The sequence below is a fragment of the Cyanistes caeruleus genome, chromosome 9 (assembly GCF_971803275.1).
Source record: "Cyanistes caeruleus chromosome 9, bCyaCae1.hap1.1, whole genome shotgun sequence".
Classification (NCBI taxonomy): Eukaryota; Metazoa; Chordata; class Aves; order Passeriformes; family Paridae; genus Cyanistes; species Cyanistes caeruleus.
In genome coordinates, this window is record NC_141709.1 from 20,410,005 (window position 1) to 20,437,995 (window position 27,991).

At 43.3% G+C, this 27,991-nt stretch overlaps 1 protein-coding gene across 1 annotated transcript; it reads left to right on the top strand.

Annotated features, from left to right (window-relative positions):
- Positions 1-315: 315 nt before the first annotated feature.
- SYDE2 (synapse defective Rho GTPase homolog 2) lies at positions 316-27,939 on the top strand. Its single transcript, XM_086901543.1, has 7 exons — positions 316-488; positions 3,897-4,607; positions 13,069-14,168; positions 16,728-16,854; positions 22,113-22,294; positions 23,149-23,380; positions 25,509-27,939. The coding sequence occupies exons 1-7, from the start codon at positions 380-382 to the stop codon at positions 26,009-26,011; spliced, it is 2,964 nt and encodes a 987-aa protein (XP_086757669.1). The 5' UTR covers positions 316-379; the 3' UTR covers positions 26,012-27,939.
- The last annotated feature ends 52 nt before the right edge of the window (positions 27,940-27,991 follow it).

The window sequence follows — 27,991 nt, forward strand, 5'->3', positions numbered from 1 at the left end:
CGCGGCTCCGGGGGTACAGCACTCCACTGCCCTGGCCCGGCTCCGGGGGTACGGCACTCCGGGGCCCGGGCAGAGCTCCGCGAGTGCGGCACTGCCGGGCACGGCCGGCCCCTCACCCAGCCCGGCTCCCCCGGGGCGACCCCGCGCGCGGCGGGCGGGGCGGGGCGGTGGCGCATGCGCGGCGCGGGCGCCCTCTCACCCCGCTCAGCTATGCCAAGTATGTGCGCGGCGGAGCCGGGGCCGGGCGCGCGCGGCGGCGGCGCCATGGGGCGGTCGGGGCCGGGGCTGCCGGCGGGGCCGCCGCGGCGCTCGGGGGCTGCGCGCTCCCGCTGGCCGGGGGGCAGCGCCCGCTGAGCGCGGCGCGGAGGCAGCGCCAGGCATGGCCGATCCGCTCCGCAGGACGCTCTCCAAGCTGCGGGGCAGAAGGTCCCAGCGAGGCGCGGCGGCGGGCGCCGGGCACCGCCACGGCGGGGTCTGCGCCCCGCAGGGTAAGTGTGCGCCCGGCTCGGCCGCGGGGCTCCGGCTGTCCGCCCGTGGCCGCTCCACCTGCCGGGCAGCGCCAGGCGGGGGCTCCCGCGGCACCGGGATGCTCCGTGCCCGCTGCCCCGAGCGCCGCGCCGGGGCCGGGAGTGAGCCTGGCTCTCGAATCAGCCCCTCAGCGGCGGCTGCCTGCCGTCCGTACCTGCGCTTCTCCTGGGAGCGGGAATGCCTCACGAAAGCCGGAGCTGCTGGAGTTCAGAGCAGCGCTGTGTGCGCGTCCCTGCTCGTTGTCTTGTCTCCCACATCTGCTTGTCACTCCTCGGCTGCTGTTTGCCCGCTGGCGTTGGCTGGTTTGTGCGCTTTTTAAAGATGCACTCGGAATCTTACAGATCGATTTTCAGTTTTGTCGTTGTTCCATTTGAATATATAGTAGTTATACTTTTGTTAGGAACCTTAGTGAAGGAGAATGTGTTTATATATCAGCCACAAGAACTGAGAATTGTTTGATCCATATTTGGAGAGACTGGATAAAGCTGTTCCCTGCTTCTTTCTGTGCGATCTGCGGGGCACGGCTTGCTATCGTGCTGAAGTGTTCTCTGTGCCCACGGAGTTGGCGTAGGATCAGTTTTGACTTCAGTTGAGTTGAAACATTGAAGCTTTGATTTCTGAGCATACACGGGTTGTTACTGTGGCTTAACTTGCAATACTCATTTATTGGATTTTTTATCAAGAGTGAAAGGTGAAGGAAATACCTGACTTTTTTTCTTTTTCTTGAACACCATATTGAAGCCTTTTGCAAAGGAGCTGTTGTCACGTTGGGTGTTTGTGTGGAGACACGGTCTTAACTATATTAAATGTGTACTAAATATATAATATATATATTAAATATGTATGTGAAAATGCTAATAGTAGGCAGCATTCTTCTGAATGAAACATTGCTCTAGAACAAAAAGTATGTTCCTGACCTGTATGTCTCTCAGAGCTTTGTATTTATTTAAAATTGACTCACTCCTCTAACAGTGAACAACATTGAAAACTTGCTCGGTGATATTGAACCACTGGTTGGGCAGATATTTGCATGTGAAGCAGTTTGTTACTAAAATAAACACAGGCATAAGGGCTTTCAGGATTAGGGCCAAGTTCGAATAAAGGGGAAGCAGTGCTTGCAAACACTGCTAGCAATTGCAGAAACTGCAGTTGGGAGATGTGTGTGTGTTAGTGTATCATTTAGACAAGTTTCAGTGAGCGTTTCCAGTCGATGACCTCTGGCAGCGTGTGGCCGATCAGAGTTGGGGTCTTCCTGACTCCTCTGGAAGGTGACGTGTCCTTGTGAGCAGCCTTGCTGGAGGAGGCTGGAGGTCGTGCTTATTGTTTTCAGCATCCACACAGGTATCTCAATAATGAGCTACCTGCAACAGCTTTGTGCAGAAACATCAAAGTTTGCTGCCTGCTAGCACTGAGGGGCAGCCTGAGGCTGACACCGGATGTGTCACTGGGTGTATGTTTAGGCACATTGTACTGCTTAGGAGTCTGTTGTTTTGGGAACTGTAGGCTGTCCTAACCAGTACGGGAGGACCCATGTTTCTACAGCAAAGCAGGAAGTAGCAGATATTTTTGTTTGTGGAAATACAGCTCTTGGATGCTCCATCTATTTATGGCACCAGAGCGGTGACCATCCTTGGAGTGAAGCAAGGACTTTGGGATAGTTGTCACCGGCAGGAGGATGCCTATCCAAGAAATCCCTGACCCAGACAGACTTCTTGGAAACACAGGCATAGCCCTATGCCCGTTAGAGATTAGTTTCCTATCCTTTTGGTTAGTTCTCGAAATTGTGGTGTGACAGTGTGTAAGAAAGAGCCATTACAACAACATGCTTCCATTTCCAGGCTGAGGGTGGGGGAAGGAATGATTGCTGCCAAATCACTGAAACTTTGACAGAGATCCGCGTTCATGTTTTCCTCAGATTCTGTTACCTGACTGACTTAAGCCCCAGTACAGCAAAGCACTTCAGTGGAGGTGTGCAAAGGCTTCAAAGAGTATGGTTAATTTTGTTAATTCTTTGAAATAAGTTAATTGTTCAAATCACAAGCAGTGATAATACTGCAGTTTAGCTGAACAAGCAAACTGTACGGTTTTGAAAAATCACCAAATGATGAATCTTTCATCAAATAAAATGGTGGTGTTTCAGATCTTATCAAGAATCTCTTCTGTCATTAAAGTACAAACCTAAAAAGAGGGTCAGAGGGAAGGTGTTCCAATGAGTCTTTTTCATGTCTCTACAGCAAAGTTAGCTGGATTTACAGGGCTGTTCCTTGAGTCCTCCAGAGAGGTGTCCATATTTTAACATCCATTATTGGTGGGTAAATAATTCTTTGCTGAGAATAATGTTCAAGCAGTAACAAATAGCTGCTTCCATCTGGAATTTCCAGTTGCAGAGGACTTAATGTGAAAAGAGGTCTGTTTTATGCAAACCCAGTTATCCCTGTTCAGCCTAAATGGCTGAGCGAGCCCTGTTCGGGTTGTCCTACTGTGCAGAGCAGCATGAGGGCTGTCTTACCTGCTCCCTGTTTTTAATTTGGATGTATTTGCAGCTTTTCTTCCAGTCCTAGTGCAGTGGTCACAGCTCCCTGGCCGACATGTGCTGCAGCCAGGGGGGTACGGCACTGCTGCCCAGAGGAGCTTGCATGTGCTCTGACGGGGGCTTGAGTGTGAGCAGCGCTTTCCACGGACAGTTAGATGTTTGTCTGTTGCTTCAATGAAACTGTCAGGTCTTGAGAACAGTCAGTGGAATTTGTTTACTTCTTGCATGAAATTTTTGTTGTTTAAAAACTTTTTCTTATCTTTGTGATGGTGTGTTTTGTTTTATTGCCCCCAAATCGGGGAATGCTTCTGTCTTAATTGTAGGATAAAGCTGGTAAGGACAGTCCTTTCTGGAGGTTTTTGTGCAAGACATACCCTCACCTTTATTTGTATAGAAATCTAGAAATTAATATATGTGGGAGTTTTGTAGCCATTTAGGCAGTACATTGGGACTGTTTCTTCACTGACGTAACTAAACCAGAGAAATACTGTGTAGTAACTTTTCAAACCGATTGCACCTGAACTTGGCAGAAAAAAGCAGCCGTTTCTGTGGAAGTATGCATGACCTTTCAGCAGAGCTATCTCACTGCCATTTATCTAAATTACATGGTGTTAAAAATATAGCCAAACAAGCCTGGCTCTTTATTAGCTATGTGCACATTCTGCTTTGACAGGCTGAAATCTAATTTTGCGATCGTATCAGGTTATCTTTTGTCCTTTCGGATGAGGTCTGATGCAAGTGTTATACGACAGCAAATGTGTTCATCTGTCAAAAGCAAAACAACATTCTAAACATTTGTCTTTCCCTCTCTCTTTGCTTTCCTTTCTGGGAACAGATTTCATAGAAAATGTTTACATAGCTTCGAGAAGCAGGAAGGAGCCCAAGTGCCCCCAGGCCAGCGAGGTGCCCGAGCACAGGCCGCAGGTGAACAGCATAACCGTTTCCAAGAAACGCAGCTGGCTGCAGCAGAGCACCCACCGACGACCTCCTCCTCCTCTGGAAGAAGAAGATGCCTGTAAGGAAGCGCACGGGGCTGTTACCACGGTACCCAAATCTCCCATCCCGCTGCCCGAGCCCGCGGTGCCGTGGGCTCCCTCCATGTCAGCAGTGGGGCGGGAGCGCCCGGCGCGGAGCTGTGCCCTGCCGGGCCCGGCCCCGCTGAGGAGCGCTGCCTCGGACTGCGGGGAGGATGGCGACGCGGATGATGAAGGAGAAATATGGTACAACCCGATCCCTGAAGATGATGAGCCCGACTTGCCCGGCGTCCACCCTTCTGCTGTGAATAGCCTTGCTGCTGTGGGCTCCCCATCAGTTTGGTACAAAGCCCACCCTGGGGGTGACTCTGGGGTGGCCACGAGTCCCCTGGAGGGTCCCACACGCTCCGTGGAGAGCACGGGGAGCAGCTGGACGGCCCAGCTCGGTGAGGGGAGTCAGGCGGATGCCGTGCAGCCCGGGGAACACACGCAGCAGCACCGGCAGAAGTTCTGCAAGGCTCCCAGTGTGCCAACAGCAGAGGACAATCCTGCCTTCAAGTGCCCTTCCACAGGTAAGAGTGTTCAGGAACATGAGTGTTTGGACCTTTGCTGTCTTTTAGAGGAATAATAAACCTTTGTTATGTCTCTCTGGTCTCTGTCTCCACCTCTTACATTATCAAGCAAGTTTTGGGTGGAAATGCATGTCAAGTGCATTGAAATTGACTCGGGTTGTGCGGCTGATGCTTGCTAAATGCAGAGGTGCACAGTTGTTTCTCTCTCAGTTTGTTCATGGCATGTCCAGGTGTGATTGGCCTGTATTCTCTTTGGCCCCCACCTCACTGAAGACAAAAGGGTTTACAAAATGATCTTGCCTGGTAATGTGAGGACACACTGGATTTCCTTTGTCAGCTGGTGTCTAGCCCTGGCCTTGGATTCCTGCCTCAAAGCTACTTAATGTCTGCAGAAGTTTCTTTAACTTGCTGTCTGGGACTTTTTAATAAAGACTTTTTGGTAGGCCATATAAATGCTATTCATCACGTCACTTTCTGTAATTACTGTCTCGTTGACTGTCTCAGGCTAATCTAATAGACTGGAGAAGAGTGGTTTTCACTTTCAGAAGCCAGCCTCTTTGTTCCTTGTTATCTTTGGCTGAGTGTTTGATAGTCTCGTTTCCATAATTCCATTAGTGTGTGAATTCAGCATCATATTAAGGACTTTTCCCAGTCTGTTGAAAAACCCCAAACAAATATAAAACCACACCAAACAAAAATAAGTAGAAAAAACCCTCCCAACCCTTTCCAAAAAGGTATTACTTTTAATTACTTATGTGCCTCATGTTATCTTGACCTTACCTCTAGTGTCATGTTCAAAGTTAGAAACAGCATAAAGTTCAGGAGACAGGGAATTCCAGGTTCCTTTCTTTGGAGAAAGGCTACACTTTGCACTGACATTTAAGAGCCTGTATTTCTGCCTGGTTCATCAGAAAGGACCTGAAACATTGGTGTGGGAGCCCAGGTGTGCTTCGCCTTCTGGAGGGGCTTCTTTTTGGGCTGTCTCCATCCAGCCTCACCATCCTGGCAGCCTCTGGCCCCATGTCCCTGTGTGCTGGGAGCTGCTGTGCCTGGATTCCTGGTGTAGAGATTACTTCTGGGAACAGGGTTTGTTTTCAAAGGCACCAGAGCAACTGCTGTAAACAGCAGAAGAAAAAACTCATGGTCTTCTGGGGGCTCACATTTTGTTCTTTTTGTGGAAATGCTGCAGATACAAGCATATTTGTACTTGCAAAGTGTGTTAAAGTGTTTGGACATTTTTTACAAATACCTCACTTTATAGCTGTTTTAAATTCTTAGACCAGTTTTATTTGCTTGCAAGACAGATGAAATAATATGTTCTTCAGTAGATTTTTGTTGTTGTTGGGGCTCTAGATGCTTTGTGGAAGTCAATAAGTGTGGTTATTTAGGAAGGCCATGTGTGTCCTGCAAACTGCTTGACCTCCATTTAATTGGCTAATCTCTCTATATGTGGGTGACTATTTATTTTTTTAAAGTAGTTAGTCCCTTTCTGTAAGGAGAAAAATGTCAAACTTGTTTTCATACTGAAGATGCATTTATTTCTGAAAGCAAAGTTGTCCATTTCAAGAGTTCCCTGAAACTGGGAGAGAAGCTACAAATTCCATCTGATTGTTTATTATGCATTTAGTTAATTAAGGTACTTCAAATGCAGCTCTCCTGCATGTGTTGGGTGGTGATCACACTGAATAGATTAATTGATGATGAAGTGGATCCCTGCTGGTCAGTAATTGGCTTTATTACGGAGAAGTGGCTTAGTTCTTTTTAATCCAGTTAAAGTATCTTATTTTCAGTCAAATTTAAAATGACAGCTCATCCATATAAAATTACTACATGAAGGGCATCATGACCAAGTTGACTTTATTTGTGCTGGGACCTTGTTTGAATTATACAGCTGGTATGAAATGGGTGTTTCTGTTCATAAAAAGCTGGGTACATTAAGCAGGAGCTCCTGTCAAATAAGAAATGAAAGGTTTTGGGAAAAGTCTGCATACCTTTCTTGTGGATATGATTTATATATGTCAATATTGGTTAGCACTGGAGCCTAAATGTTAGACTTTGGGAAGCATAGACAGAAAAAAGTGGGGCAATACAAAATCCAACAAAATAAATATATTTGTTCATTTTGTCATTTGCTGTTTTCTTCTTTGGACAATGGAAACAATTTTACCTTTAAAACTAGACATTTTTGCCTTACTTAGATGTCCAGCTTCGTAGAGAGAAAATAGTAATGCTGGTTTTTTTTCTTTCACTTATTTTATTGAGTCTTTATTATAGACAGGAGATTTTTTGTGAAAAGAAAGTGATAGAATTCTGTTTTGTGAGTCTTTCCAAACAGAGCACCAAATAGGTATTTCCTGTAACTGCTAACAGTACAATGGATCATAGTTATAGAGATGCTAATTTGTCCCATAGTCTTAATTTACACTGCTAGCTCCTGGTATTAATCTGGTTACTTTCTACAGTAAATGCCATTTATGTTAATAGGATTTGTCAGGTAATTCCTTAGTGAATAATTCTAGCCTTGTTGGCTTTAAAAAAAAACCTGATTAGAAATAAGGCACCCTTATAACAGAGCTTGGGAAAATAATTCATGCATTTTCTTTAAAACACATACCCAAAAAGTAGGAGTAAGAAAGTAACTTGGTTCCACGTTAATAATGTAGAAACAGCCCAGCTTGGGCTCTTAGGTCTGTGGGAGAATTTAAATGGAAAGAACCCTGGAGGCAGTTTTTAATTATGTGTCTCCTTACACAGGCAAAATGGTTATGATTAAAAAATAGAATTTTTTTTTTTGTTACAAATGCAATATGAGAATTTTTTCTCACTGTAAAATGTTAAAGTAAATTTTCTTTATAACTCTTTAGGACTGAACACTTAACTGTATGTTTTTATAGATGTGTGTATCACCTGCAAATTGTTAAAGAAAAATACCCCTTTGTGATGTTGGCTCCTGAGACAGATTTACACCGTGGAACTCTGAATAGTACCTTCTGAAGAATTTGCAGTATCTTTGCTTTTGGGGAGGATTACTGTTAGCATTAGTGTCCCCCTAATGAGTGGAATCATCTCATATCTGAGAAACATCCTGGTAGGACCTGTGCACTGGAGGTTGCTAGGATCTGGCTCATGCTTTTACTACTAAAAATGTACTTGAGTTAGCTGTCTGGGTGGAAAATCCTGGTAAGAATCACTGTAAACAATTTCTTTCCAGTGTTATGGCAGGTGAAGATGGATCCCACATTCCCACTTAACCCTGATACGTGCCAACTGGAACTTGGCTTAATTCCTATTAAAACTACAGGACTCTTTCTCCACTTAGACTGTGACCATTATCCTGGTTTCCAAATACATTGTTTGGAGCCAATGCATGCAAATATTTTGCATGCTTACATGTAGCAGGCAAGCTTCCAGCAATATACACAGAGTATACTGGGCAGCAAATGCTGTCTACACTTCTCCTTCCACGTGTTACAAGTATTATTTTTGAAAATTCATGTTTTTCCCAGATGGAAGATGCTTTGTGGTTTACCTGTCTTTCAAGTGCAAGGAGCTTTGGTTTCATAAGACAGAAGCACATTGATGTGAAATACTTGTACAATGTTTGAGATGCCAGAATGATTAGGGATTTGGCAGAAAGGTCCCTCTGCTCCCTCTTTCACCTGCAGAGGTGAAGCCAGGTTTTGGTGGGTTTTGGGGGAGTTTGTGCAATGCTGTTGGAGTTCAAAGGCTTATTTTCATGCATTTGTCTTGGGGTGACAATGCCATAAATACCTGCTGGTGAAAGAAACAACAGGATGTAGCACTGTGGAGTGGAAGCAATTCAGTCAAACTAGTTACTGCCTTTTTTAGTTTCTGATTTGTCCTGAGTAACTGTTTCTATTCTCTGATGGGGGAAATAGGGACAAAGCTGCTTTCATACCATGGAAGACACAGTGAGGAGCAGCCTGAACAGACGGTGCTTGGCATCGCTGTGGTGCTCCAGGAGTGCCTTGGTGCAGCTCCAGTGTCTGAGCAGAGCTGCCTGTGTGTGGTTCATGTGCAGGGTCATTAATGTTTAAAATGTCTGCAACAAACTCAAGCTGGTTTGGAGATACTGAACCCTTTAAATCAGTAAAGTGCTGTTACACATGCTTGCTCATCTCTGCAGTGAAGTACCCCATGGTGGATGCTCCAAGGATCATCATCAGGATGAGGAACAGGTCACTCCCTTCACCTCTCATGCCTGAGCTGTAACACCTCTCATTTTAATTAATGCACTATTTTAAGCAATGTATTTTCTATCTTTTGGTCCTATAAAAGTGATCCCTGGGTTGATGTGTCCATCACAATTTTATTAGTATCAGTGTGTATAGTAACCAAAGAAAACAAACTATCTTTACAAAATTCTGAGATTATTTTTTTAACCATTTTAATAATTTCTCCATTCCTGGACTCTGAAGCATGACTCTGATATAGGGACTACATTAGTCAAAGTAGTAATTTATATAGAGGCAAAAAAGATTTTTCTTTACATGTTAAAAGCAGACATTCCTCCATTCATTTAGATAAGTAATTAAGATGTTACATAGAAATAATTGTTTTCTACCACAGTTTTTTTTAAGTGCTTTTTTGTTTTTTAATTTTTTTTGTCCAGTTGCTAATGTAGATAGAAGTGATGCTTACCTTACATTTTAATTGAAGCTGCTTCAATTTGATATATCATGAGTTGTTCTCTTAATTCCATTTACAGTTCTCTGGAGTTTTATATCAGAACAGGTCTAGAACTGTGCCTGTACCTGAGAAACTTAACAGCCTTTGACATCAGTAGAGCTGATATGCAGTTTGTGTCAGTTGAGGATCCAGATCAGTATCACTTGTGGATTCTACCACAGAAAAACAGTAGCCCTCTTTCACCCATTGTTTGCTACAAGAACAATTTTGAGACATTTGGGCTTTTCTGTTTTGACTTGCTGCTTTTTCACTTTTAATACATTAACTCAGCACTTCCATTAGGTGTGAGAGTGGCTGTTTGATATCTCAGTAGCTTGGTGTAGTAAGCAACTCTTGATAGCTTTCTGACCGACTTACTCACCTTGACTTATTGCCCAAAAATAAATTGCAGGTTTTCTGAGTAACTTTAAAATAACTCAGAAACCGTATCTTAGGCAATGAGGAATGTGACATATATAACAGGGTACTCAAATGTGCCTGTAAAACAGCATGTGTTGCTGGCAGTGGGTGTGACAGTGATATATGTGCCCAAACACATATAAACAGCATTGAACAGGGTCAGACAAGCATGTTTACTGTGCTAAATCACTGCACATGTCTGGCAGGGGCTGTGTTGTAACTGCTTGAGTCTGAGCCCTCTCTTCCCTTGGGGCAGTCTTGTGTAGGGCTAGGTCTGCTCTGCTGTGAGGACACTAGTGACTGTCCTGTGGGCACCTGGATGGATGGGCTGGGAGAGGGGCCTGGTTTGGAAAGCACTCTTTCGTGTTTCTGTGGTCATGGGAAGGCTTTATGCTTTCGCACAGCCACAGTGTTGAGCAAAGAAAAAGGTGGCTTTATACTCAAGCTGAACCCACAGCTGATGTTACACACAGGTATTTAGGGTGTCAATTCATTTTGACTTGGATTGCATTGTTCTCCAAAAGCTTTTTTTTTTTTTTTTTCTGTATTCGTACTGCTGAAGTGTCAGAAGGCACAAGGTAAATATATTAAAGACAGTATAATAGAACAGCCCAGGTGGAGAGGGCATCAGAGCTCACCCTTCAGTGGAACAAGAAGCCTAAATGAGACTATTACCTCCCACCCCAGTGCAGTTACAGCTTGGAAACCTTCAGTTATGAAGACTCCACCACATCCCTGGTTGTTTCATGTCCTTACAGGGACTGAGTGTTCTCACTGTAAAAGATAAATGTGACATACACATAAAAATGGTCAGCTGTGTATATAAAACTGACCATCCCCATGCTGTCCTGGTGTAACAGGTGCCTCTTACATTTTGACTTCTTCTTCCACCCTCTTCAAGGATATTTTTAATGTCTAACTGCTGTTTGCAGCACAGTCTTGTCTCTTGGTTGAGAAAAGAGGTGCAGCTCAGTTCCACTGTCCCTCTTGTGAGAAAGCTGTGTCCGGTGGGTAGGCTGGGAAGTGAAGTGTTACTGGGCTGTGCTACAACTCCTCCTGCAGCTTGTTCAGAGTTGTCATGTACACTCTTTTAAAATTGCGTGCATACCTCAGCACATTGCTGGCTTTAGTGGAACAACATGTGGCTCAGTGCTGATGGGAATACCATCCTGCATAATACTCGACTGTTAAGTTTCCTCCAGCCACATATTTCACTTTAACTGTTTGGTGCTGAACGCAGCACAAGTTGGACACATAAAAGTCATAGTGTTAGATTGACTCTTTGGTTTTAATGAGCTGGGGTGGGGGAAGTTTAATTTGCTGGGCTGCTTTTCCAAGCCTGTGCCAGAGACTTTTGACAGAGAGGGAAGATTAATGTTAGAGGCTGCAGTGTGGCACTGATTGCTATAGAGCGTTCCACGCCAGCCCACCAGTGGGACCGTGCGGTGATTTGTAGTACAAGGGAGGGCTTTGTCTGCCTTTATCAAACACCACATTTCTAACTAGCTGCTTGCCAGAAAAGCACAGCAGGCATGCTAGAAATAGCCCTTCCCCTGCAAGGCAACTACTTCCATGAGATGCAGGATTAAATTAATTTTCCTCTGTTCCTCTGGAAAACAGATTCTATGCATTATTCTTTGTAACTGAAACTTCCTTTTATAAAAAAGTTGCTCTTTTAAGAAACTGTCTGCAAAAGTTACTTAATCCAAACTTCTATTGAGACTAGAACTGGCCTTTGTAGGGTTTCTCTTGGAAGGGGGTGGGGGGACCGAAACCACAGCAAATGACTTTGGTCATTTGGAAGACCATATTGCCTGATTTAGCTGTTTAAGCTTGGTGAGGTATAAAAAGTAATTTACAGTCCAATGGTGAAAATTAATTTGAGTGCACAAAGCACTTGTAAGAATCACTTTCTGTGGACTTGAAGTGATTAGTTTAGAATTAAAGTAGTAAGTCCTTGGCAAATCTGAAGGATAAATCTCTATAAAGTATGGTTTACATCTTGTGAAAACAGCACTTCTTTCTTTCTTATATGCTGTAAACAGTCTCCCTTTCCATGGCTAGCAAAGGGGAATGATGGATGGATGAAGGTGTTTGAGTCTGGGCTAGTTGCATCACACAGGGTTGGTGTGCTTAGGGGCTCTGTAACACCCCAGTCTGCACAGGCAAGGCTACCCAGTCCTGTTGGGACTGCTAACATTTGAAAAGTGACTCTAAGTGAAAGCAATCATGTAATTTTATTGGTATCTATCATTCTGGTCTCAGCTTCCTTCTTGCATGTTCCTTAACTCAGGTAAATTGATAGATTTTCTTACAGTTACTACTGCCTCATGCTGGCAAAAGTGAGAATGGCTTGAGCAAAACTTGGTATTTGCATTTCATTGAGTATTAGAGCATGAGGTGAACCACAGGTTCCTGTCAATGTGCAGTACTGGCTTATGTCTAATTGTGTTCCTTAATTAGCTGTTCTTTACTGCTGAATTGAAGGAGTGTTGGTTTGTTTGTTTTGTTTTGTTTATATTTTGCTCTTTTTAACATCAGTACTTGCTGTTATTTTTTTTTCATTTTGGTACCTTGAAAGGGGTGTGATTTCCTTTGAGGATGTCACTTGGGAACTGTCTAACTTTAAACTCTCTTGTGTGATGGTAGTGCCAGGAAACATAGAAGGTTGCTGGCAGGCAGTGAAATGAGGCAGTGCAGGATGCAGCTTTTGGAAGGAATAAATCTTCCATCCTGCTGCAGAAAGGAGAAGCTGAGAGAAATGAAAGAAAAGGTGTGAGACTGCCTGCATCTACACAGGAGAGATTTAGGGCTCATTGAGGTAACAGAGGGACACACAGAGCCACGTTCTTTACTAGAGACAAGTGTCTTTCCTCTAGATGTAAGAAGAGTGGCAGTGTTGATGTGTTGGCTTTGTGGCTAACTGCTCTGTAAGCAAGGGTGCCTTTGCCATATTTCCAGGATTTCATTAAGTCTGGTTTCCTTGCACTTGTGCCCCAGGAATGCAGCTGTGTGCGTGCTTGTATGGGAGATGCAGCACAAACGGGGCGAGCTGAATGCAGTGGGTGCGATTACTCATTTGTTTATATGTAGTTTCTGGCCCTTTCATCTCCATAAAGTGGAACAAATCTGGCTTTTGACAGTGAATTGCCAAATTTGGATGAACGAGTCAGCAGAGCATGGCTTTCTAAACACTTGTGAACATCTGACTGAATGAGTGATGGTTGTCTGAATGAATCGTACGTATCAGGTTATGACAAATCAACATGTTTTCCCCAAGTTCAAGATGTATTTTTTTCATTGCTGAGAATTGCAGTTTGAAAATGATTATTTCTTCTCTTTTCTTCTGAAGGGTTTGGAGCTGCTCTTGCACGCAAGCCTGACATACCTTCCATGGAGGTTTCTCCTCCAAGTCCCAGTCCCCTGAAAAAAAGTGGATCAATCAACTGGCCTTTCCCTGATAGAATTAAATCTCCCAGGACCGTGAGGAAGCTTTCCATGAAAATGAAAAAGCTGCCAGAGCTGAGCAGGAAGCTGAGTGTGAAAGGAACTTCAAGCCATAGTAGTTCAGATAATCCTCCTTCCCTGCTGAAGGGTAGCTGCCGGGATACAAGCCATACAGTGTCTTTGCCTTCTTCTGGAAACTCAACCACAGCTGCCAGCAGGAATGTGATAAGCCGCTACCATCTTGACAGCAGTGTGTCCTCACAACACACCTACAAAAAGAAGAGCTCAAGGAGCTCCAAATCCTTCAACAAAGGTGGTTACCTCAGTGATGGTGACTCTCCTGAACTTATAGCAAAATCAGGTAAACACAGACATGAAACAAAGTGTGGGAAAGGAAAGGAGAGCCTTCCAAGTAACAGTGGTAAACCCGAAATAGATATCGATGCCTTCAGACACTACAACTTTTCTGATCAACCCAAGTGCTCTCAGTACATCTCTGGACTCATGAGCATTCACTTTTATGGTGCTGAAGACTTAAAACCACCACGAATAGACTCAAAAGATGTCTTTTGTGCAATACAGGTTGACTCAGTAAACAAAGCAAGAACTGCCCTGCTCACATGTAGGACAACATTTCTTGACATGGACCACACATTCAACATAGAAATCGAAAACGCTCAGCACTTAAAGCTGGTGGTGTTCAGCTGGGAACCCACCCCACGGAAAAACCGAGTGTGTTGTCATGGAACTGTGGCTCTTCCCACTCTCTTTCGGGTTACCAAAACACATCAGCTGGCTGTCAAACTGGAGCCCAGGGGGCTTATTTATGTCAAGCTGTCACTCATGGAGCAGTGGGAGAACTCTCTCGATGGCCTCGATGCAGACCGTGAGCCTGTGATGTTTGGGGTAGATGCTCGAAAAGTTGTAGAGAAGGAAAATGCAGGCTTGATGGTGCCACTTTTGTTGCAGAAATGCATTCTGGAGATTGAAAAGAGAGGCTGTCAGGTACTGTGCATATTTTATTCTCTTCTGTCAATATTTCTGTGTTGAAATAGCTGTTGTTGCAATGTAAATAGTGAATGGAAATGGGGGAAATTAAAAGCATCTTTACAAGTCAGTTTTTTTCCCCTTGCTGCTTGTGTGTGGTGAACACTGGCCATTGTAATGTGGGAAGAATAACAGGGCTGTGTGCAGTCAGTGCTTCCAGCTTGGCCTTTTTAGAGGAGAAGTATGCTTGCTTACAGGAGCTGCTCCCAGCAGAGCTTTAGGAGTGGGGACAGTGAAACAAACCTGCAGCCCCCAGTGTGTAGAGTCACCCTCAGAAAGCAGAGATCAGTTAAGAGCTGGAGAATGCTTGACCCCTGAGACACAGACCAGTCTGTAGGGATACACACCTGTGTGCAAAAATTGTATGGTTCACTGTTTGCTCCAACCCAAAGCTGAGCACTGTGGGCAGTGACACCGTGAGCCCATCTTTTGGCACAGTCTGAAGCCAGTGTGCCCAAGACCCATCTCTGTCATCACTTTGTACCCAGCATTAGGATGAGGATGAGTCCCTGAGGGGCTTGCTTTCCCCATACCACTGCTCCTTGTCTTTCTTGAGGTTGTTCTCGAAACTGGGACTGCTGCAAAGCAGAAGTGCCCAGTGTCTTTTGTCCTTTTCATCCTATTATTGGTTGATGTAATCTAATGAACAAAAATATGTATGAGAAATGAGGTATGGAAACAAATCACTGGTTATGGATGCTAGACAAGAGGTCTATTAGGAAGGACTATGCACAGTGCTAAGCTCAGATGTTCCCCTTGGCAATTAATTTGAAACTGATGGGAGGACTCTTGCCTGCTATTCCACAGCATATGTGAGCTCTCCTTGTCTTTTGCACCTGTTCTCACCCAGGTGAAATTGAGAAGTAGTGACACCTACCACTGTTACTATTTTAAATTGTTGGCAGGTTGGATATGCTTCCAGGTGTGATGAGATTAACTCTGCTGTTTATAACCCAAGTCATGAACTATAGAGGGAAATGGAACTTCTGTGTGGCTCTTTTGCCAAAAGTCATTGCTGGTATTAACTATGTGATTTTTCATGTGAATACTTCTCCTAACATCCAAATAACTGGAAAAGAGAAGTTTTATTCTTTCCAGTATATGTGTTCTATGGTTTCAGCATTTTATTATGGGCTTACTAGCACCTAGTCATGCAAATGATATTGGGTAATCAAGGCAACACTGGTAATGAAGCAATTGGGATTTGAGTCATGTGAATGTACCTGATGTTTTTGAGTATGAAATCTACTTTTGTATTTGCACAGAGAGAACCAAAACTGCAAAATATACTGTTAACTTCTTGTTTCAGCCACATGCTTGTCTGACTTTAAAAGTTTAGAAGAAATTGTCTTGGGCATATAGTAGATCATATTCAGCCTTGAGAAAGGGGGAGTACAAATTCCATTGGGTAACTTTCTGTTTATTTAAACAGGAATTAATATACGACAGAAAAATAGTTTTGCTTGCATACCAGCATTCTCATGGTCTTAAGACAGTACAGGTGGGGTTGTTTGGTTTTGGATAATTTTTGTTTTGAGTCCATGGTAGTTCTGAATTAATCTTTTACCGCTCAGTACAGCTGCCTATAATGCTAATTAAAATAAAATGAGTATTTCTAAGATGTAGTTTTGTGAGATCATCGGTGTGCTTTGTATAAATGGTGTTGATGAGAATGAAAAATATGATAAAATGGAAAATTTCAATACATGAAAGCACATGATTTAACTGGTAATTAATTTCAAGAGTGGTTTGGGTTTCACTCCTATTACTTTTAATGATGTTAAATAATATGTGTTTTGCAGAAAACTTTCAATATAATTTGAAACACATGAAAATCAACGTCTTGTCAACTTTAAAACAACATGTTAGAGGTGTAATAATGGAGTAGTCATAATTTTCTTGAAACTGAGGGTATAAAATTTTTTTTTATTTTTTTTACCATATGATGTAATACTGTAGGAAAATGTTTTCATTTATTATGGGTTTGTATTAGTTTATTAATTGATTTGTAACTTTCCTCATTTTAGTATGGAGTCAGTTGTATGACTTTTTCTTCTGCTAATGATTAATAACTATATATGTAGTGAAATTTTGTTCACATAAAGCTCTAAACTCTTCTCACTTCTTTCTGCTGAAATTCAAATTCTATTTTATATAATTAAAAAATTATGCCAGGAAAAGTAATGATGGTCTGAGTAAGTAGGGCGAGAAGCAAATATATGTTTAATCTGTATTTCTCTCCTGAATGTGCATAAAAACAAACAAAGCAGCTCCAGTTTAGAGCTTGTGTTGTGTCAGTAAAGCCCTGCTCAGCACACTGGCTGAGGGAGCAGGAGCATCCCTCAGCGATGCCCGCTGTGAGGGGTCTGGGTGTGCCGATGGTTGGCTCCCTTTGGCTGTCCCGAGCTGCGTTCCAGGCAGCTGCTGCTGCGCTCTCTGGGTGACACAGCAGCAGGGATGTCCCTGGGCAGGCTGGTGGCTGATGTGGGGCTGTTGTTTGTGTGTTTGTGCTTGCAGGTGGTGGGTCTGTACCGGCTCTGTGGCTCGGCAGCGGTGAAGAAAGAGCTTCGGGAGGCATTTGAGAGGGACAGCAAGGCTGTTACTCTCTGTGAGAGCCAGTACCCAGATATTAATGTCATAACAGGTAACACATTTACTTGCTTTGCTTCCAACAGAGCTGTGCCATGTTCCTCGTGTACCTTTAAAAGGGTGAAATTGTGCTTTGAACTCTTTTTTTGTTGTCATTTTAAGAAGCTTTTAGCTGCTGGTGAAAGCTGGCTGGGAATGAGTGCAGTTGCTGTGGGGATGTGTAAGTATGGATGAAGCAGCAATGGTTTTTAGCAAGGGGATGACATGGAAGGACCTGCTTTCAATAACTGCTCCACCAGGTACAGAGGGAAGTGGGAATCTGAAAGGATCTGGAGTCTTGGAGCTGGTTAAACCTCTGCCATTGGTTTGTATTGGAGCAGATCTGGGAAAGCTTGGTTGTGATCAGGCACCTCTGCTGTGCTGGTGACTCTGCACCGTGTAAACCAGGGCTGTCTTGGATCAACTGTTGTTCTCCCCTTTATGTTGGAGATAGCAGGAGTTATGGAAACAGATTTCCTGTTGCATTGTGCAGGCTAGTTAGAGCTGCAGGAAAGTGCCTTCATTTGATCACTGCTTTTTTAAAAACCTTGCTAAGCTTTCTCCTGCTCCCTGGGGTGGCCCTTTACTTGTTGTCACAGAGCAAGCTCCAGGCATGGGTAAGAAGTTCCTGGGAAGCCTGTGTCAGCTCCTTACATGGCTCTCTTCACAGGAGTTGTGCTGCAGAACTGAAGTCAGTTGGTGAGGTTTTTCTGGTTTGCTAAAAAGTGGAACAGTTTTATAACTATTGATACTTGTTATGTAAGCTAAAGTTTATCTAATTTCAGGCATCACCAAGTTAAGTCAGCTGCTCTGAGAAATTAGTCAGAAGCATTCACTTCCTGTATATCAAGGGATGGAAAATGTAACAGTAATTTGGGTAAAAATTTTCAATGCCAAAACCCTTTCTGTAATACCCAACATCCAGCTGTATAGGAGAGTTATACCCTGTTTGGTGGTTTATTTCATTTCAATGTACTGGGAATTCATTTCGTTCATTACATTTTACAATTATACATGTTATCAGAAGATACTACTCGATGACATTTACTGAGTTACATAAACCTCTTGGTTCAGAGTGTGCAGCCACTCAGTTTGCCTTGGCTGATTTTGCTGTGGATGTTTGCTGTTGATGTTGTTCACAAGCACCAGCATTCTCAGCATGAGAAACTTGTATTTATAGAATTATAGAATTGTTTAGGTTGAAAAGACCTTTAAGATCATGAAGTCCAGCCATTAACCCACCAGTGTTTCACTCTGATGTTATACAGCTTTTATAAATGAGGTGTATGGTAAAGGTAAAAAGTATAAATGATCTTTTAAACTGAGTGTTTTTCTTCTCTTTACAAATAAATTCGTGGGAAAAAGTGGTGAGCACTTCCAGGATCAGATTGTTCCATAAAATTACTGAAGTCCTATTTTCTCAATTTTTTGTCATCAACTTATAGTAAAACCCTTCTGTTGCTTTCTGCCAGCAGCAAAAGCTGTCTGACACTGACTTGTAAGAAGATAAATGGCAAAGTGCAGTTAACACTGGTTAATGTAAACTTTGGGGTGCTGAAATTTTGGTGTTACTTTTTAAAATTTTAGATACTAAAAGTGGCATTGCACTTCCATGCTGCAAGTAGTCATTAAAATAAAACAGTATTTGTAGAAATGGTTCAGGGTTATCATGTGGAAAGGGTGTAGGAATTTAAGACTTAAGTGTATACAACAGAACCTGGAACATTTCCTAAGCATTTTGATTTTCCTGAGTATATTGTACACTCAGAACCATCCAGAACTGGCTGAAGCCATAGTCTGAACTGCAGGAGAGCTCAGTGCTACTGCAAAGCTCTGGAAGGGCAGTAACACAGTCTGACTGATCTTTCCCTCCTGAGTTTGTTCTGTGCTGGTAGAATGGGAAAACTGAAGTACGCTTTTCCATACACATTCCTGCAAGCCTTGCTGCTGGTGGTGATCATTTGGTGACCATACAGGTGTGGCTTGGTGGTGGTACTACTGGGAGATACTACTTTGCATCCAGGGTTTGCATTGCAAGAGTGAAAAGACTACAGCTTTGTTTTCTGCCTTACAGGAAGTCTACTGGGTGTCCTTTAGTTTGTGTTCTATTGCAAGAGTTTACTTACATGCTGCTTTCCTTACAAGGGAAAAAGAGTTTTAAGGAATTACATTAGAAAAGCAGATTATTTTCCCTGGTAGCCCTGCAGCTGGGCTGTGCAAGTGCCTGCACTGCCTGTGTCAGTGTTGTGCTGCAGGGGCTCTGGGGGAGCAGGGAGGGAAGGGGTGTTCATCCCTAGCTTCCACTGACCACAATGCAGCCACTCTAATTATTGGAAACAGCCTGCTGTGGATTGGTGGGGTAACCTACAGCTTTTGTGGACAACTGAGTTAGCCACTGTGTTTGGTGCTAGGAGTAAAAGAGCCCACACAATTTACTGCGTGTGCTTAGGGAGTTGGGTTGAGAGGGAATGTTTCCCCTGATTACTTAATGCTGAGGCTGGCGCACATGATTCCTGATTCTATCAGCCAAAACATGTGTTCCACAGAATATGAATCCTCAGCATCAATCTTGGCTGATTTGAGAAGTGCTGCCTTATGTCCTTTTTGAAATTTGAGTAGCGCTCCTTTCCAAAAAGATGAATAATACTATTTTTTTTTGACAGGTCTCCAAAGACTAAAGCATGAACATTTAATGATTAAATGTTGACTGAGAAATACTCTTGGGATTGGCACGGGCTTACACACAGTGAAGTGGGCTCATGGATCAAACTGAGGCATGCAGGCAGTTCATGGAACTGACCTATAGCCATGTTGTTGCATCATGTCTGTTGGCATCCACGTGAATTCATATCTCTGCTTAAAGCTTGCAACACTCTTAACAGTTCAGTGGGTCTGAAAAACGAGGAATTAATGAAGTGGATGGCAATTTCTGCTCTCTGTCTAAATTTGTTGTGTGTGGCTGTGTCAAGAGGAATGCACTAGCGGGCTAGCACAGCAGCAGGAAGCGTAGATTCATGGAAGAAAAATAACAGCAGCCTCTTAGAGGGCTAATTTAGCTGAGTGAATAGCAAGAGGATTTAGAAAGGTCAAGGGGCATTCATGGCTCCCAAACTATCCTGTTATCCAGAGCTGAACAGGAGAAAGTTCTTTGGCAGGTGGTAGTCCTATGATTATGGATGCTATTGTAGGAATTCCTGCTAAATAATTACTAATAGACATTTGTGAATGTTTAGTATAAGCTAATTTGGTTAGAAAATACTATTTCGTACTGTAAGCTAATTTTGATTTCAGTCCTTGCCTCCAAAGAAAGCACAACTGAAACAGAGCTCTTGATAGAAGTCAGCATCTCTTGCTAATGTTTTGCTTATGAAAAAAGGAAAATATCCCAGACCATGTTGTACAGCACTAGCATCTGCCACATTTTTTTCATAAGTATATTAACTAGCTAATCCACATAGGGAACATGAGCCTGTAAATTCAGGGAAGAAAAACTATTTTGTGGGATGGGAGGAATATGAGTAAGTTACTAAACAAAAACTAGCCACTTAAGTGGAGAAGTACCAAAAGTGCATATTCTTTTTAAAGCAAATGAAAAATCCCACCAAACCACCAGAGGAAATATTTTTTCATGAAAAAATGGTTGTTTGCATATTTTGTGCTCCTGAGGGGATGTTCCCATTTTAAGCACAGAGTGAGCTCCTGGAGGCCGAGTGGTGTCTGCAGAGAATGTTTGCCCTGCCTGCCCCATGCCTGTGCTGCAGCAGGAGAGGATTTGGCAGCTCAGGATCTGGGCACTGCTGCTTCCTGTAGTGCTGCTCCTGCAGCACAGCTCCAGGAGCTGCACTGCTGCAAGTCCAGGATTCCTTTTTAAATGAAAATATTTATACAGGTAGAAGACAACTCTCATGTGCATTCTGCATGTGAAGGGCAAAATGCTAACTTCTGTTCCCTGTATGTTTTTAGAAACTACCTTGTAACAAAGCCCACCCTGTACAGTTCGTTTTACAACTTGGCTACACAGACTTGAGTTAATGAAAACTGTTGCTTTGTTAAATAGCTCAGTGTGATGGTAATTGCTGTGATGTGAGATTGTGTGAGGTTGTGAAGAGTGCTTGCTGAAAAAAATTTTCTGCTTCTCCAACTTTACCTGTTTGGAGGACAGGCTGCTTTGTTAACTGCAGTACCTTCTTTTAAACAGTTTCTTTCATTCCAGCAGTTCTTTCTAACAAAGTATTTAATGCAGTTGAAATCTAGCTAAAATTAGTAAATATTTGTGGCACAGAAAGCAATTTTTTAAGGAAAATGAAAACTTCTGGGAAGCAGGCTTGTTTCCTTCAGGTTTTTTTTGGTTGTGTTGGATATTGCTCCTGGATAACATCCTGCTATGTCCTTTCCAGAGGCTGCTGTTAGAAGCCTTGATATTTTGGTTTTTTTTTATTATTATTCTTCCAGTCACTGAAACCTCTCCAAAATGAGGTATCAGCCAGGTTCCAGAGCCAGCTTACAAGAATGCAAAGGCTCAGTACCCCTTTGGAAAGAGCAGGCATTAATGAGGCATGTGCCTGGTTGTTGCAATCCCTGGGAGCAGCCTCTCCCCCAGCACACCTCCAGCCTCAGAAACAGTGCAGTATTTCTCTGCAACAGGGAGGACTCAGTGCCTGGGCGTTTTAGGCAGTGTCTCCTGTGGGTGTGAATCATATCTGTCACAGCAGGACTGTGTGGTGTGTGGGGCTGCAGGGTACCCAGGGCCAGCAGGGAGTTGGTGGCTCGCTCTCTCATGAGGACATGTTTGGTTTGTGCTTGGCTGGGTGTGAAGACACCATGTGCTTTGCTGTATGGGCACTGGGATGTTTGCTCATAATTTTATAGCTGGAAATAAACAGAACAGAAAAACTAGCTGATAGGCTTATGTAAAAGAGGAAGGGTCATCAAGCTGGACCTTGGTGTTTGTAGGAGCTCCTTTCCTTGGATGGGAGGTGGACTGAGCCCTTTCCTTGCCTCCCCTCGCCCTGAATGAGAGAAGCTGGGAGAGATGTTCTCCTGGTGCCCAGTGTCCCCACTCCTGCACATGCAACAGCCCCTGTGCTCCAGCCCCTTTTTGCTGTGCCCTTTTGGTGTTGTCCTCCCATCCCTCACTCCTGGGTGCAAGGTTTGACACTGACACAGAGGATTTTCTTGTGGGATGGGTGAACTTCATGGGCTTTAATCAAGTTCCCAAAAATTGCTGCAAAGTGAATCTGCAGCTTGTTAAAGGCAGCTGTTGTGTCTCATTAGGTGTCCTAAAGGATTATCTGCGAGAGCTGCCCTCTCCCCTGATAACCAAGCAGCTCTATGAAGCGGTGTTGGATGCCATGGTGAAAAATCCCTTGAAAATGACAGCAAATGGTTGTGAGAATGACCCAAGTGACTCTGAGCACACAGTAGCCCTTCTGGATTGCCTGCCAGATGTTGAGAAGGTGAGTAGTGTAAACACATTAAAGTAAATCACAAGCTTCAGAAACTAAAGGAACATTTTCACACTGGATATAAAATGTCTCAGAACTGTTTATCAGATCAGGTGGTTCACTTGGATTTGTGATGCTCCATATACTTGAAAGTAATTCCATTCTGCAGTGAATTAGAAGGTCTGCATTGCTGCCATTTGCTCTAGTTTTCATTTTATATTGTTTCTTTAAAATGAGTGAAAGGCTGTGATCTCTACTTTTACATGGTTAGATAAATGATTATTCCTCTGTGTTGTCCTGCCCCATTCTGCAGAGCCCTCTGACCTGTATGTTGTAATTACCTGGGCAGATCCATTCCTCAGTATGTGCAATAAAGCCTTTGCTTCCCCTGCTGTGCAGTGTAAGAGGGCTGTGCACTCTTACCTGCCAAATTCCTGTGTAGCAAGCCACAGCCCCTTCTGGGGGGAGGGAGCAAGGGGCCTGCATGGTATCTGAATTACCTGGAAGCTTGTTCAGATGCTGACAGCATTTTTCCTTTTTTTCTTTTTTTTCTAACGTACCTGGATCATCTGTGCTGCTTCTGCAGCCTCCCCTCCCTTCCTGATGTACCCTTTTTACTGTGAGAAAACTCATCTGTGTGAAACTGAGCTCAGATCAGAAACAAGCTGAGCTTTACCAGAAAGTCTATCTTAATTGGTCTGCTCTGTCCTAGACAAATACAGCTTTTCTAATTCAGCACTTGGATGTTCTGTTGATTGGTGTTGGCAGTAAAACCAGAGCTATCAGCCTTGATCTTTTCCCTGTAGAGCCATGACCAGCACTGTTGTCTAGTATTTGGTTTCCTGAGCAGTATTTTGTTTCTTTAGGCTACCCTGAAGATGCTGTTGGATCACCTGAAACTGGTGGCTTCTTACCACGAAGTAAATAAGATGACATGCCAGAATTTAGCTGTGTGTTTTGGCCCTGTGTTACTGAGCCAGAGGCAGGAGACCACCAACCATAACAACAGAGTCTTCACAGACTCAGAAGAGCTTGCTAGTGCCCTGGACTTCAAAAAGCACATAGAGGTTCTTCACTACTTACTTCAGTTGTGGCCAGGTACTTTCATGAATCTGATCAAGGAAAAAAGTCAAACCATTGCTGTGTGTTTGCACTGTGTGACACTGTACATCAGTTCACAGGATGATTGAGCGGCATCAGAATTCTTAAAATGGGAGATACTGTGGCATCACCTATTAATCTAAAGAAATTATGACTGTTTCTATTTGGGCACTTCACTAAATGGGAAGTTTGTTGGTTTAATTGCTTTCTTACCAGATGGCAGAGTTTGAGTATAATGTAAGAAATAGTGAAGACTTTATATGAATAAAGACACTAGAAAGTACAAACCCAGTGACATTAAAGTTTCCACATCTGAATTAGAGAGGTTGGAGATTTTTTTTCCTTCTCTCCAGCTTTCTCCTGATGGGGTTAATTTATTTCTGCCTTTGTAATTTGGCAGAGTTGAAGATATTCTTAGAGTAAGAGCTCTGCAACTTCTTGTTTTTGCAGAGCTTTGCATCAGGAAAAAGGTTGCTGTTCTACGGTGGGTTTGAGATGACTGAAGATGCTGCTGCTTGCTTGTCAGCTGCAGGTGGGCAGCTCCAAAGCTGCTGATCACCAAAAATGAAAAGAAGCTTTCAGTCAGATGAGCGGGTCTATGCAGGAGAGATGGGGCACGTAGATGGAGGGAGACCAAGAGCTGTTAGGGCAGCAAATACTGGGCAGAAACTAATCTTGAAACCCTGAGGATGAGTTATGGCATGGCTGCTGTGGACTACAAAACCAATGGATGTAGCTCTGCTCATAGGAGTGTGTGTCTGAGAGGGTAGGAGTACGGTAAGTAGTAGAGTTTTCCTTCACTTAGGAGAAAAAGCAAAGTCCTATCCCTTGGCTTGCAAGAGCTGTGCAGGATGTTGTGGAAGAAGGGAGGTAAAACACAAATGTGGAGACTTGAGTAGGTGAACACCACACAAGTTACACTGTGTGTAAACAGCACACTTGGGCTGAATGGAAGGATCACAGTCTGGTCCCTTATATTTAATCTTCTGTAGTTTGAGACAGCTTGATAACCAACATGTTGTGCAATACTTCGATTTCCGTATATTTCCAACCGAAAACAAATAGTCCTTGTTTGGTTAGACCGTGTAACACTGGCAAGTTATTGTTAACCCATGGCCCTTCATCTTAGTGGAGCATAGTCTAAACAGAAGGGTTTTTGTTATAGAAAGAGGCGGGGGAAAGCAGTGAGAGTTATTGCATGTTACTGTGCAAGACATAAAATAAAGTCCTCTGGAGAGACCTGTAATGTGGATCCAGGAGGAGAAGGATTTGGCACATTTCAGGACTGAATCTTTGTGCTTGTGTGCAGGGAGCCTAACAAGGGGAGGGTCAGATGGTGAACTGCATGGGTTTGTGTGCACTGCCTTTTCAGTGGTGAATGGGAATAGGAAGTCTGTGCTGCTCATTACAAGAAGCAATGGTCTGTATAAAACCAGAAGTTTTGCAGCTCAGATACTTAATAGGCACAGGTCAGTGAAAAGAGCTGTGCTGTTTGCCTTAGGCAGTGGGTAAAGCGGGAGGAGCCTGTTAGTAACTTGTGCTGTGCAATCGTGAGCTCAGGTAACTCTGCCAGCAAAGCCATGTGAGTGTGCATCTGCTTGTGGCTCCACAGCAGGATGACTGCAAGTGAGCTTCTGTAACAGCACAGAACCTTAGGGCAGAGGAGAAGCACAAGAGCACAGCTCTGTGTGCTGTCAGCTTCTCTGGGTTTTTCTCAGTGGTGGTATTTTTGTTGTGTTTTAACCTCTGCTGTGCCTGCTTTCTGTTACTCCTTAGCCTGGATGGAGTGTGTGAGCTGAGCTATTTGCTTTTCTTTGACCCAGAGCTGGATGGTGATTAGCTCATACAACGAATTTAATTTGTGTTCTGGGAGTTTCTACTTTTAGAAAGGCTTCTCTGCTGCAATTTGAATCTGGCATGAATATTCAAAATTGAGATTTTTACAGTAGTTTTTCCTAATAATTTTATATCAAATAGCAAAAAATGTGCAATATGTTGGCTGTAAGATTGCATGTGTTTGTGCATGCTCTTAGTGGGATATGGAGGGAGGGCAGTGAGCATCTGCCATGGACTTTTTTGTTGCAGCATGGATTGAGTTCTGACTGGTTTAACTTCTCTCTTCTAGTTCATCACTCACCTGCCAAAGAAGCAGCACATCTGAATGCATTTCCTGAGCACTCATCCTCCCTGAATTACCTGAGACCCAAGAGGCAGAGACCTCAGATGCTGAATCTGAGCGGCACCGAGGTGTCGGGGGTGCTCAGACCAAGGCCGGCAGGTCTAGACAGCCCATCGAGCAACCGCTACGCTGGGGACTGGAGCAGCTGTGGGGAGAACTACTTCTTAAACCCCAGGGACTGCCTGGGTGAGGCAGACTATGATGATGTCCCTTCAGAGGACACAGAGAGTGGGGATGACAGCAGCAAAGCCGAGGAGCTGGACGCCCCCGCGAGACGCCCTGAGCCCAGTCCCGGGGAGCACCCCTTTGAGAGCTACCTGACAGTGCAAGCTATAGACTCTGCAGTGGATCACAGGACACACCTCAAGGACCTGCAGGAAAGTATTGATACTCTCATAGGAAACCTGGAAAGGGAACTCAATAAAAACAAACTAAATATGAGTTATTAAATCCTGTCCTGCGTAACATCTCCTTGTGCCTCCATGGCCCTTGTTGGGCTTCCCTAGCTGTGTGAGGAGTGACGGTGTCCCTGAACACCTTGTGGTAAGGCCACGGCCCACCTTGTGTTAGCACATTTTAAGCCATTCCGTAATGTTTCTGCCTTTCTGTCTGAAGGCATTGTCTTGATTTGTGTTGGAGACAAGCTTAGACTGTGATGTGATTCCACATAGTGGCATTTCTCCCTAAAAACACTATGCACTTAGGTGGCCTGGGCAGTACCTGATAGAAGACAAAGCAACATCTCTGCTGTCAGTGGCAGCAGAATTCCTCATTCCTGGCTCCGGTACAGATGTTCCTCTCAGAAGAGGATGAACGCTGCTCGGCATGACTTTTGCAGCAGGGACTTGAGATAGACCTGTTTTACTATATATGCAATGGCTGCTATGAAAAATGCTTTATATAATATTTATATATAAAGTTTTAATTGTACAAATATTAACATATTACTGTATTAACACTTTTCGGTAATTATTTAAACAAGCAAAAAATAAATATTTTTCTAACCTTGTTTGTACATATATATGTATAAATGTGCATGTGTCTGTAGCCATCTTTGAAAAGGAAAGGTCTCAGAATTATGAAATGTTCCCATTTCTAGGAAGACATGTTCAGTGATGCCAGGACAAGGTTACCCTTTGGGTAACACAGCATTTGATTTATGCACAGAAACATGGCCAGAGAGAAGGTAGGGTGAATGATTAATGGAAATGACCTTGTGTATTGCAGGAACAGCTGTTTTCAGGTGTTGACTATTAACTCACACACACACCACCCTTTCTCTGTTTGTTTGGGTTTTTTTCCTTACTGCATTGTTTGTTTTATGCTCCATGTTTTTTTTTTTCACATATAAAGAAGGTCTGGAGGGTATTTACTTTTCAAAAAATATTTTTTGTTTTTCCTTTATAATCTGTTACTTTATTTTCGACGTTTTGGTACGTAATTTTCCTTTCCAGAGTTTCATGTATTATTGTTGTGGTACCCTTGGCTGCTGCTGGTAGTTAGATATGTTTGAGCCCTTTAGAGGGTTGTGGCTCTGGAGATGCAAGTTGTGCACAAAGCCAGTTGCTTTTTTTTTTTTAAATTACTCTCCCAAAAATGGACACTAGAGTTGTGACATGAGGTTGGGTGGGTGGAGTGATATTACTCCTGGGGAGTTTGGGTGGGATTGCACTTCACTGTGACCTTATTAGATTGAGCTATCACCATCTGCTCAGAGCCTCTTTTATCTCTAGTCATTTATGGTGAGCCACTAACACTAAACATTTCATGTTCAGGGAACACATTCTTGATTCAGTTAAAAGTAGTTACCAAATTGTCCTTCTAACCAAAAGGACATACAGAGTCATTCCTTATCCTCTACAGGTCACTTGCACACCCCCAAGGAAGGGGGGATTTGGGCAGGTGGGGCTGAGAATGTTTTGGTGTTTTGAGAGGTCAGTTGCTGTCAGCTGGCAGGGTAGAAATTAATTTTACATCTTTATGGTACAATTTTTGATATCCCACCATGGCTTTCCATTCATCCTGTGGGTAAGTGATTTTCTGCTAACCTGTGCTTCCTTATATGGCTTAATTGAAGAGTTATTTATTGACAGTAGCAAGGAATTAGTAATTGTTACGGCAAACTTCACCCCTCTTTTCTAAGGAATTATTTTAGCATGGTTCCAATGGTTTATTCAATCTCATTAATTTATTTTTATAAGTGTTAAGAGATGCAAAACAATTATTGCAATATAATGATATGAATGAAAATGTAAATTTAACCTGAAGCATTTATCAATAAATCAATGTATTTTTTTAAACTTTTATACCTACAGAATGTGCATACTTTTTAAACTATAAATTTAAATTCTAAATAAAATTTGAATTAAGAACAAAATCTGTCTGTGCCTAGCTCATGATTATTTAAACCAGTCTAAGCTGTTGTCATC

Coding starts and splice junctions, on each gene's coding strand:
- SYDE2 (XM_086901543.1), top strand. CDS start 380: ATGGCCGATCCGCTCCGCAGGACGCTCTCCAAGCTGCGGGGCAGAAGG. Junction 16,855..22,112: donor AGATATTAATGTCATAACAG/GTAACACATTTA, acceptor GTGTCTCATTAG/GTGTCCTAAAGGATTATCTG. Junction 22,295..23,148: donor GCCTGCCAGATGTTGAGAAG/GTGAGTAGTGTA, acceptor TTGTTTCTTTAG/GCTACCCTGAAGATGCTGTT.